At 36.1% G+C, this 12,702-nt stretch overlaps 1 protein-coding gene across 1 annotated transcript; it reads right to left on the reverse strand.

The window, feature by feature from the left end:
- Positions 1–900: 900 nt before the first annotated feature.
- DDX20 (DEAD-box helicase 20) lies at positions 901–9,806 on the reverse strand. The gene is made up of 11 exons (XM_034414304.3): positions 9,604–9,806; positions 8,238–8,332; positions 7,558–7,726; positions 6,781–6,895; positions 5,726–5,868; positions 5,394–5,532; positions 4,679–4,737; positions 3,960–4,042; positions 3,064–3,169; positions 2,872–2,973; positions 901–2,150 (listed from the first exon to the last, which is right to left on the reverse strand). Exons 1-11 carry the CDS (start codon positions 9,797–9,799, stop codon positions 1,063–1,065), a joined length of 2,295 nt encoding a protein of 764 aa, XP_034270195.2. The 5' UTR covers positions 9,800–9,806; the 3' UTR covers positions 901–1,062.
- Positions 9,807–12,702: the final 2,896 nt, after the last annotated feature.

Consider the following 12,702-nt stretch of genomic DNA (forward strand, 5'->3'; position numbering starts at 1 on the left):
GTTCTCAAATTCCTCTCTGAACACTCGTTTCTAAGATGTTCTTATCTTTACCCATTTATCAGCTTCCAGAATAATGTTGTATCTTTAGAAACAGAATAAAAATGAAGTTATTATAGTTTTGATGCTTAGGAGGAAAATAATTATAGAAAAATGTAAGCAATGTTCTAACCCTTAAGAGGTTAATTATATTTATACTGATAAATGTTGCAAAAAAATGGGAACTCACTTATCATCTTTTCTTTGATTTCTGCATTTTTAACTGTTCTTTATTCTAAGTTAGTTTTTATTGTTTTCAAGATTGTAATAGTTTATTTTTTTTAAAAAAAAAGTATATGGCAATGAGGAGAATGCCAAGGAGTTGTATATCATGTCTTGTGCTTTAGCAGTTTATATTCCCTTTGCTTCCTAAGCATTTCCATAATTACCCATGGGACACAATTATATTTTGCTCTTTGCCAAATTCCTAACCATATAACATGCTGTTCTACATTACATGTCAAACCAGCGTTGGTTTGGTAACTTGAATTTAATGTAGAGGTGTTCCTACCTTAATTCTTACGAGAATTGTACTTTCAGATTTTGTAAGATTCTGTCTGTAGCTTTACAATAAAGTACAATTAGCTCATCTGGTTCTGATTCTTATCTGGCTTGCCCCATCAGGCTGACGTCAATCTTCCAAGTCTGAAAGCACAATTCTCCCCACCCCCTTTTCCTTTACAGTTTGAGAAAATAGGGAGGCTCTCTTCTGAGTCTCTTGGCCCACCACTAGTTGCACACTATGCCTTTTTTTTTAATGACTGTTCCCTTGGGTAGCAACTTTTTGCTCAGTCTCCCAAGGTCTTCTCCACATACCATTCCAGAGGTTGATTCTAATACATAAAGACAACATGGCAATAGCTACTCACAAAATGACATTATTTCTTGTCCAGTTTATTAGCAAAATGGTTTGATTGAAATGCATACAAAATAAAACGTATCAAATGAATATTACATAAGAGTACACTTAAGATACCTAAACATAAAGAATCATTTAGTATGACAAGAAACATACTACTTTTAATATTATCTATCTTTCTTTAACAACTCTTCCAGGTAGATTGCATTGGCATGATATGCAGTCAGCATGTTTAATGGTCTCTGGTATTTTTGGTAGTATAAACGAGAAGCTTCAATATAATGCTTCCGCCATGCCCGGTAATATCCTCTCCAATATTCATCAGGATTTAAATTTTCATTGTGAGGAAAAGGAGCACTTTTGCTTTGGGATGCCTCTTCTATAAATTCAGTCTTGATGGGGTGAATGGAGTGATAGTGGTCACGCTTGATCTGTTTACTTTGTTTCACATTCCCTTTCATCTTCTTTTGGACCAGAAAAGTGTCTTGCTTTTGTTTAAGGACAGGACTGAATTGCTGAGGATGTGTCTGGTCGGTTGACAGTATACTATTATCTCTTTGCTGCATATCTGAAGAGGTCTTGATGCAAGATTGATTCTCTTGGCTACATATGGATGATTCAGAACTACAAGAACTATCATTATCATCAGATTCCGCAGCCAATGTCCCAGTTGTTGCTTCCACGTATTTACTGGATTCCATTCCTACTAAATCTAAAGAATGTAACTGTTTATCTTGGTTTCTGGGATTTACGTAAGTTCTTATAATCTCTACATCTCTCTCCAATCCTTCCTTAATGAAATATTCATAATCCTCAATAAAATCAACCATGCTCCATAAGCAGACAGAATCCTGGTTCTTAAAAGAAGACAGGCAAGGGATTTTAGGAAGCATGTTCTTTAAACTTTCTTTGTCCACCTGTTCGTTATTGTGCACAGCAATTTCACTATCAGATTCCACTTGGTGTTTTTCCAGTGGGATATTATCATGTTTATTTCTATTCATTGTTGTTTTAGCATGCTCTGTTCTATTTTTAAGAAGCTTCTTTTGTTTGAAAACTTGTTTTGGCTTGGCTACTGGAGAACTGTCACAAACAATCATCTCTGTGCTAGCACTTATTATTGGGGGTTGCCTTGTCCCTTCTGGCCTTTTAGTTGGCAACAGACATGAATGAGGAGATGCATTGGGATATGGGACAGCAGTGACTTCTACATGCCCTCCTTCAAAATGTTCCAGCAGCTCTGGTGGCAAAGTTTCTTCAAGGAAAAGAAAAACAAAATCAGCCATGGGTGACTGAATCAGATGATAACATACCATAATTTCAATGCTTAAATTATTTAAAATCTATGTTTTTATTTTTCAGATTGCACTATCTTAAAAGGAAAAAATCAGGATCTGGAAACACAAAACTTAAATGACGTATGTTTTAAATACAAGACATGGAGATAGATTTTTAATTGTTACAAGTATTCATTTTAAAAGGAGGGAAGATAAACAAAAGCATTGCCAGAAACTAAATGATTGTACACAGTGCTATAGAACAAATACAATGATATCTCAAAGTGCAGGCTAATGAATTTGGATATCTTTTCTTCTGATATAAGAAAATATTCTTGTTAGCTTGTTTAGCAGTTAGCTGCTAAAGGTAACTTAAAATTTCTCTCTACCTTGTTTTAAATCATTTCCAAACACACTTTTATTAGTTAAAGTGAACTGTTTCCCTAGCACCAATGCAAAATTTTCAGTGTTCATGATAAGAAATATTCACATTTAATTATTTGCAATATGCACTGAAGTTCTTCATCATGTGAAATGTGTCACTTTCATTAAATATTAGAATTCTGAGTAAGACTATGAATGCACAATTAACAATACAATAGTACACAATTATTGTCTAAATGGGATCATCTCTGGGACACCATTTTCAAAGGCACTTAAATTCATTAAATTATGATCATGTACAGGAGTCATTCTTACCTGGTAAAGAAAGAAGCTGAAGATTACATTTTTGTGCAATTTTCATCATCATATTTTCTTCCTCTCCACGACAGCAATATGTCACAGCTAATCCTAAAGTTCCTACAATAAAGCAGAGATTAGGAACAGTTGGGACAAAACCGTTGGTCCATGTTGCTTCTACAAAATAGTAGAGTGGTAGAGAGTGTTTACCAAAGCGTCCAGCTCTACCAATCCGATGCATATATGTTTCCCAATCCAAAGGCACATCTAAGTTAACAACCAGATTCACCTTCTCAGCATCAATTCCACGGGAAGTCTGAAAGAAAAGAAACAGCAAAGTGTTTGTGAGTAGAAGCTAAGCCAAACAAATTAAAGAAGTTGTCTTCGTATTCCTTTCCCTTGTTAGAAATCCATAAAGGAAAAACACTGCAGATTCTTAATGGCTTGGGTCAAATGCAAGTGCTCGAGTTCAAAAAGAGTTTCCTTAATACAATAGCCTACTCTCTATAAAAGCATATGCTTGGAAAAATTCCACTGAGGACAGCAGGCACAATCCAGAAAAAAATCAATTATATTCAGAAATATTCAATTAAAATATTCAATGCTTTATGAATTAATACATGTATTATAAAATAGAATTAAATTCTATAAGAGCCGAGGTGGCGCAGTGGTTAGAGTGCAGTACTGCAGCTACTTCAGCTGACTGCTAGTTCAGCAGATCAGCGGATCAAATCTCACCGGCTCAAGGTTGACTCAGCCTTCCATCCTTCCGAGGTGGGTAAAATGAGGACCCAGATTATTGGGGACAATATGTCTTTGGTGTAAGCCGCCCAGAGTCCTCGGAGAGTGGGCGGCATAGAAATATGACTAATAAATAAATAAATCTAAAGTTTGTATTGTATCTTTCTCTTGCTGCAAACACTGCAACAATGGTATAATAAAATGCAAATAAATAGGAATAAATAGCAAAGCTTCAGATAGGAAATATTTATACAATGGTGGTCTACTGTTAAAAAACAATATGTTAGCTATGGTTAACATTTCTAGATCCCTTGAGTTAGTCTTGTATTTTTATTAGTTGTATAAAACGAATTAGGAGAACTAACCAAATCTGTCGAAATTAACACTCTGCAATGAAACTGCTTCAGCTTAGCCATGGCATCAAGTCGCTGGTTCTGATTCATACTGCCTAGAAAAACAAAGATAAATAAATATGAAAAAGAAAAGTGAAGGAAATATATGAACTCTACTAGCTGAATTCTTAAGAAAACTGGCTAACCTCAAACTTGAAGAAAGCAGTAACATGTTATTCATCAGCAAATTTAAATAAATTTATACTTAACTGTCAGGTTAGAACTTTTTGGCAAGAATCCTGAGAACAGAATTTAATTTATAACATTTAAAGTATACCTTAGAAATGAACCTGGTAAGAATATACAAATTTGTTAGAAGAGGGCCATGGTCACCTAGCTGGTTTTCTGCCTGAGATGGGACTAAGGCTCACAATCTGCCAGTTTCTAGCAATGATGCCTTAACCAGTAGATTTCTATTTCACAATGGAATTTCCAGTCACTGGGTTCCGTTCAACACTTTGCACATGCTCAAATCTGCACCCATTTCAGGAACAAACATTCCAGGAATAGTGGGAGGAGCACAAGAAGGCAAATGATATTACAAATAGAAAACTACATTAACAGTACAATATAATTCAATCCCACTTAAAGAAATAAGGAGAACTTACTGAATTTCCATGCATATACCTTTAAAAATAACAATTTTTGTGTACACAATATTCAACAAAATAACAACAAATCTACAAGCTTACCTGAAATACATTCAGCAGGAAAACCTTTAGATGACAATAAATCAGCCAAGTGTTGAGCTCTTTAAGGCAGAAAAATAAAACTTCAGAAAGAGACTTCTATATATAAATGTATGTATTGTTTCCTCTTCGTAATAGTTTTCTTTGCCAGTTATTTAAACTGCCTTATAAGATTATGTGGCAGAAACAAAGAGGCTACTGCTTTTTATGAAGATATAACACTGTGAACATTTTTCCTCTCATAGCTTAATCTTCTCTATTAGTAATAATTAATAATAAAGTCTTGATTTTTTTAATTCATTAAAAGGAGGTGGATTCTTTAAAAAAAAAGAATATTGAGTCTTATGCAATGTGCTTAGCTTTTAATGATCAAACATCTCTATAAATTAATGGGCTAAGCAGTCTTAACTATATACTTGCTGGGACTATGGATTCTTTGAAAATGATTGGAAGGCATGCTTTCACCACACAATCTCTATGCTACTTATTGAAACAGGTCTGAAAAAATGTGGGTTGCTTTAATAAATAAGAGGGACATTGTGCATGGATGAGAGCCAAAACACTTCTTCCAAACATTTTTTTAAGCAAAATTCTAATTCTTTTCTTTTATCTCAACATTATATGTATTTGACATTCACTTAATGCACATGACTACCAACCTCCCCAAATTTTTGTTTGAACTTTTCCAGATTTAAAAACAAAACAAAATTCAGAATACCGGCTATGTAGATTTGAGAAAACCAAGGCCTGGTTGAACGGTATTTTCCTGAAGAGCTCCTGTAAATGCTCAGCCTTCTCCTCAAAGGTCTTATGAGGTAATGGGTAAGAATTCACAACTTTGTAGTACTGCTTCAATCCTAACCAAAACAGAATAGGTTTATATATCATATGAAAAATCAAAAATGCCTTGAGAAGGATACACATTTAACAATAAATATATTTGCACCATAGTATGTGGTTGCAGTGTTACATAAAACAGCTGCACAGAACATATCATAAATTCCATAAATACTGGATATCTGTACAAAAATTTAAAAAAAACTCATTTACCAAGGAGACTTGGGTCAGTAGAATTCAGCTTCACAAAAGTGGGTTCTCTCATGTATTTAGCCAAAGTATTAGCTAAGGATTCAGGATAGGTGGCTGAAACTGCCAACATCTGCTTATTGGCTGGTAGAGAAGAATAAATCCAACTAAGATGTGGAAAAAAAGAAAACACTGTTCACAATAAATATTTTGGACCAATTAACGGGGAGGGGGGCACACGGATACATATACACATTAATTTCAATTGCTTAAAATACCAATAAGCCGTATTGTATAGATGATCCATAGAATGTGGATCATTCATATGGATAATTATATGGATAGCCAGTGCACCAAACAAAAATTATGATAATAGTAAACATAAAATAGCTTCACATCAGACGCTATTATGATGTGCTTTGCTGATTCAAGTAAAGATCTTAAGAACAAAATACTAAAGTGGACCAACAAGTACTAAGATTTTTTTTAAAAAAGGAATGACTCTAATGCACCTAAATTTTACCAATCATGGTAAGCAAGACAAAGGCTCCCAAGATAATGTGCTTAGAGGTAGTATTGATAAAGGTGGTCATTCATATTCTTAAACTTTGGCACCAGATCCTCAGAAAGACAATAACCCCAAGCGTACATTATATAAAATTATTTATATCATTGGCTATCTTTCTAACAGGGTGTTATTATGTCCAGGAACTAAAAAAACACCTCAATGTGAGATAAGAGGACTGTGAAATAAAAGGCAAGTTTATTTCATAATGGCTCCCACATTGTGGAATATACTGTCTCAAGAGATATATGATTCTAATTCTTTTTACATCTGAAAGGTCTTATGTTTCTTTGTTAACTACGCAGAATTATTTTTTTTAGGCATCATTACAATTATTTTTTTTTACAAATATTGAAAATTCAATAAAGAAATCCCTATTTCTTTATTGAACGTCTGCATTTCCAGGATTGTATTCCCACATTTGTTCCAAGCCTATTCACGAATTTCTCAGACCATTATATTTTTGCAAACCTTACACATGAAAAAAAGAAATTATGTAACTAATTATACTTACTTTACTTGTTCCTGGAAGCTGCCTTCTTCCAGAAGCTTGTCTGCTTCATCAAGAATGAAAAGACGAATGCTGGATGTATTCAAATAGTCCAGATCTATAAGTTGTTTAATGCGACCTTGAGGGGAAAAAAGCAATAAGGAAGATAAGAGGCACTATCATGTAAATCTATACAGATCAATGAAATATATACATAGAAAGTCCTTGTTTAACAGCCACAATTTGGACTAGCAACTTGGTTATTAAGTGAAGTGTTCACTAACTACAACTGTGCTTATGATCTCACTTCAGCTTTTCTTTATACATATGTGAAGGTTGTAAATGTGAGGATTGATCATAAAGTTACGTTTTCATCACAACTATAGTAGGGAACTGTCACTAAACAAGTCAGTTGCTAAACAAGAACTAGCTGTACTGTCTCCAGAATGTCTACAATATTTTTATTCACTCCTTTACTAGGCTTATGTATCAATTTTTCACCAGATATTCAACACAACATATATTACATTCCTTCTCCAAGTTTTCCCCAAAATAAGGACAAGTGATAGCAACTAACTTGCATAACAACCTTCCACTGTTGAAGAATGGAATTGAAATTGTGTGTACTAGTCCAAGAAAACATCATATTAGGTCACCCTAATTATTTTTTTAATCTAATTATTGTTTTCTACAATATGTGAATATTAAAAAAACAATTTAATTTCACACAGATAACATCTGCTAGTTATCCAGCACATGAAATAATGGGATTAAAACATCTCAGATGCAATGTTTCCTTACCAGGGGAGCCTACAGCTATGTGACACTTTTTAAGTCTCATTTTATCTTGATTTACAGGAGTTCCTCCAATGAAGACATGACATTCCAAACCTTCCATTTTGATCCCAATAGTTGTAATTACTGCATGTATCTGCACAGCAATCTCTCGGGTAGGTGCCAAGACTAAAATCTGAAACAAATATTAATTCTATAATAGACAGTGGAAAATCAACTGAAGTTGAAATTATCTACTCTTCTCAGACCAGCCAATAAATATAATTAAATGCTTGGAAAAAATAAAACTAAAAGCAAAGTATCCTCTACATCACATCAAGGTCAACCCTCTGATGATTCCATGGATTTATCCACATAGCTTTCTTGGCAACACAGAAGTTATTTAGCATTGTCTTCTTTTTAACATTTCTTCTACTTCCCAATCTAGCCAATTGTTCTAAAATTTTGGTCCATCTAGGTTTTTGAGATCATCCAAGAACAACTCACCCCAAACACAATCAATCTAGAATCATAATTCTCAAATTAGAAGAGGTCAGATAATCAGTACTTGATTCAATTAACTGCACTTACATAGTCAGTTAGAAGCAGACTCAAGTCAGGAATTTTAGAGACAAATACAGATATTACAAATATACTTCTGAACAGCAGCATGCACACTGTCCAAATTTAAACACTATTGCCCTTACCTGAGTTACTGAGTTTTCCAAGATAAGCGAGTCAAGTGCAATAGTAGAAAACACACAGGTTTTACCTGTGCCTGATTTTGCCTGCACAATAAGATCTAAAAGACAAAGAAAAGTACATGTCAGAAAGCATCAACTTTTGAAAGTCCAAACAAAAATGTTACTGTATATAAATTAGGACACTGCTCCATCAGTATTTGAGCCTGAGAGTACAGCTAAGATTCCTTGAAAGCTTAAACTGTATCAGTTTTCTTTAATAAGTCCAACTAATCTTTTTGTCACATACAAGTAGTCGACTTACAACCTTCATTTAGTAACCATTCATGGTTAAAACAGCACTGAAAAAAAGTTTTTTAAGACTGTTTTATGACCATTTTTCACAGGTACGACTGTTGCAGCATCCCCATAGTCATGTGATCAAAATTCAGACAATTGGCAATTGGCATGTATTTAGATGGTTGCAGTGTCCAGGAGTCACATGAGCACTTTTTGCAACCATCTGACAAATAAAATCAAAACCAAGTGCACTTAACAACCTTGTTACTAACTTAACAACTGCAGTGATTCACTTGGCAAGACAGGTCATACAATGGGGAAAAACTTACTTAACAACTGTCTCGCAATGAAAAGTTTGGCCTCAATTGTGGTCGTAAGCCAAGGCATACCTGTATCGCTAACTACACTGGGATCTCTGAAGCCCATCAGAGGTATTACTTTCTCTTGAACTCATTTGGAAGTGTAACTCATTAGCAGAAACACAAGAAAACCATTACGCTGCATTTAATTCCTTATTCTTAAAGTGATAAGTAAAGTCTATGGAGATTCTCAAGTCATCCAGGTCATGGTTGTCCCAAAGGTGCTTTTTCAGGAGGCAACTGGACTTTGTTTTTCTTTGAAGACGTTTTGTTTCTCATCCAAGCAGCTTCTTCAGCTCTGACTGGATGGTGGGGAATGGAAGAATGTATATTTATATAATTTATATAAATTTATAAATCCTTCAATGGAATGGAAAGGAAGAATTTATACATGTATATAAATTGTATAAATATAAATTTATACCTCCTTCCATTCCCCACCAGCCAGTCAGAGCTGAAGAAGCTTCTTGGAAAAGAAGCGAAACGTCTTCAAAGAAAAACAAGAAAGTCCAGTTGCCTCCTGAAAAAAAGCACCTTTGGGTCAAAGCGAGAGGCTTTCTTGATGCAGCCTGCAAAAAGACGCGCGGATCTCTTCCAAAACTTCTCACATTTCCCAAATATTTTCTATCACACCAACGGACGGCGGAATACGGACCCACCACGCAGCACCTCTGTAGCCCGAGGCCGCCCCTCGCTACAGCCCTATTTCTGCAGGTCCCCCCCCCGCCCCTCACCTAAACCGCAACGGCCTAGCGGAATAGCTTTGAGCTGCACCGGAGAAGGCCTTATAAAGCCCGCCGCTTTCAACCCTTCCAGAACCGGAGCTGAAAGAAGCAGCGATCCGAAATCTTCAGGCCCTTCCGGGAGAAGGACATCCCGAGTACGCATCCAGGACTCCGCCATCGAAGGAACCGCATCCTGCGCATCCATCTTGGACAGAGAGCCGTTCAACTTCTCGCGAGAAATCAAGGCTGCGTTGGAAATACTAAAGACGCGAGTCGTCGCTAGGCTACTGTAAGACGCGCGCGCGCCCACCGAACAGGAGAGACGAAAAGCGTTCACTTTGAAAGCTCCAAAGAGAAACTGAGAAAAACGCGGGGGGGGGGGGTTGGAAATGATTGGCCCACTCAAGGAGGGTGAAACCATTAAGGGGGGAAAAGAAAGGGGTGGTTGAAAGTGCCTTTGGAAGTGGGGCATCGAATGAGAGCTCAGCGAGGGGGGTGGGGCTTAACCAAGGCCGGACTGTGAGATGAACCGCGGGGGGAGGGGGGGGCGGCATCGAATTAGAAATTGCGGTGCTCATGAGGCGCGAAACTGATGTTCCACCGCAATGACTAATGAAGCCATTCTGACACAAGTAAACATAAAGATCAAGTCTCCTTCCAGCTGGCCTCGATTCCCAGGGATTCCATAGATAAGCCGGTGGTTACTGGGCAACCATATACAAGTGTTTTATTATATCAATGCCATCTTCTGGGCTTTTTTTCTTTTAAATTCTCGGTTTAATTTGCCCTGCTGGGATTACTTGGTCTATCATTGAGCCGGAATTGCTAGGTGGCTCAGTGGCTAAAGTTGAACTTGTCGATCACAAAGGTCGGCAGTTTGGCGGTTCGAATCCCTAGTACAGGTGTGTGAACGGGGTTGGACTAGATGACCTCCAAGGTCCCTTCCAACTCTGTTATTGTACTGTACTGCTTTTTGAGGTCACCTGTAATTGACCAATTCAAATCTTTATTGTCGGTGCACAACATAGGTGCAATGAGATTGGTTGAGCTCCCTCAGTGCACCCCCCCCAACACAACTCACAGTGAAGACAGAAAATCCCTAATCATATTAACAAAACACCCAGTCCTATTGCCCCACTGTGAACATGTGGCTGCACATTTTCCTTTATCTCCTCTACTATCGCGTTTCAAAATTGGACTTAAGTAGAGAATTCATTCAGGCAAAAGAAATGGCTGCAGATGATTTAATAATCCACATCACTCAATAGATTGGGATTTCACTGAATTAGGGCTGCATAAAAATCTTGGTTTACGTAGGAAGAACCTGGCTAAAGAGAAATATACATAAAGGCCTACGAAAAGAAAAGTGTATACACACACACACACACACATATATATATATATACACAATTACAATGATATTCAATTGGTGGCTCCATTTCTATCCGTTATTTTTACAATGATATTGGTGGCTCCATTTCTATCCATTATTTTTCTTCCTGTATTTGTTTCTAGAATAGAAATACCTTTGACTTTCTTATTCTTTGTATAACTCCCATCCCCATAGAAAAATAATGCAAATGACAATGCATTGCTAATTTTTTTTACAATTGCTATTTACAAATAATATTTTATAACTAGTTTACAACAATTTGTATACAATAAAAAACCCTCTTTTTAAGATCCTGTAATCCCTTAATTCAGGATAGAGTCAGGGTGACTGAATGGAGCTGAGCATTTACTGGCTGGATGCCCTTCCTGATGCTACATGGAGTTTGCAGCAGATATTTTTGCTTTGCACCCTAGGAGAGAAATATCTGCCACTATCTAGGATTGAACTCTCAACCTTCCGCATCATAAGTGTCTTCACCCCAAGCCACCTATATAATTTGTATGCAACAATTCAAATAAATTCAAATTGAAATTGGATAAAGTATAATTTGCATTTTGCACTTGGGTAAAGTATAACTTGCACTTTGGAGGGAGGAAAAGCTAATATCACTTCTGCTATTTCATGGATTAACTACAAACCTGATATGATATGGAGAGGTGATTTGCTGGTAAAGCAGGAAATACTGCTCCTTGACCAATGGCTAAAGCTGTGAATTTAACAGTTGATCAAAACTGTCTGCCAGATAGCAACATTATGATTAGAGTATCATTTCCCACTGGCTGGTAATATTGAAAAATGGGAAGGCCAATGCTCTTTATTGAACATTCCTTATATCTTAAATTGAAATATTATCATCTGGTGGCAAAGCAGAACCCCTGGTGGCTAAAGGACAGGCAGAAAGCATTTGAAGCAAATTAAGACCTAAAACTGTTTAAATATATCAACTGCACTTCCTGTTTCTCACCAGAAGAGAGTGCAATCTGATCGTGTGTTTTTATTTTTTTAAACAAAAGCAATAAAAAAGAATATGCATGCAGACAAGTCTATGGAATACCCTGTTAAAAACATGTAATGATTATACCTGTGTAAGACAAACAAGATTCTTCCTCCCATCAAAAATTTTTATAAAGAATATTTATTAAAGCATTAAAAATCAATCATAAGGAAGAGCATGCTCTGGTAAATTGAACTGACTATATCAAGAAACAGGAAATAGGATTAGGTTGTATAGTGAATTCATCTTTATACTCCAGTGTTTTTCAATCTTGGCAGCTTTCAGATGTGTGAACTCCAACTCCCAAAATTCTTCAATCATACATCTGAAAGCTGCCAAAATAAAGAAACTCTAAAGTAGCATAAAATAAAGAAGCCTTGGCACGTTTGGGCCATCGTGGACTTTCAATATCTATTTTGTTTTATAAAATGCATCTAATTTAAATAGATAGTAGGAGTTTTAATGTGCCAAAAAGCACCCATCCAAAGATGGAATTATTGAATACAGGATGTAAAAACATTATTAAGATCCTTTGGTGGTGCATTGGAGAGAGGCACTTAAATCACAGAAATGGTCCATGGGCAAAGGAATAATTAGTCTACTTTTCAGAGTTCCAGATAATATACAATTCCACCTTCCCCCTGATTTTTGATCATAGATAAAATAATGATTGTTAGTGTTTTGGAGTTTTTTGTTTTATCTTCTTGTTCTGCCTATGCTA

This window comes from Pantherophis guttatus, chromosome 3 (assembly GCF_059756535.1).
Source record: "Pantherophis guttatus breed Tessera chromosome 3, ASM5975653v1, whole genome shotgun sequence".
In the NCBI taxonomy this organism is placed as follows: domain Eukaryota; kingdom Metazoa; phylum Chordata; class Lepidosauria; order Squamata; family Colubridae; genus Pantherophis; species Pantherophis guttatus.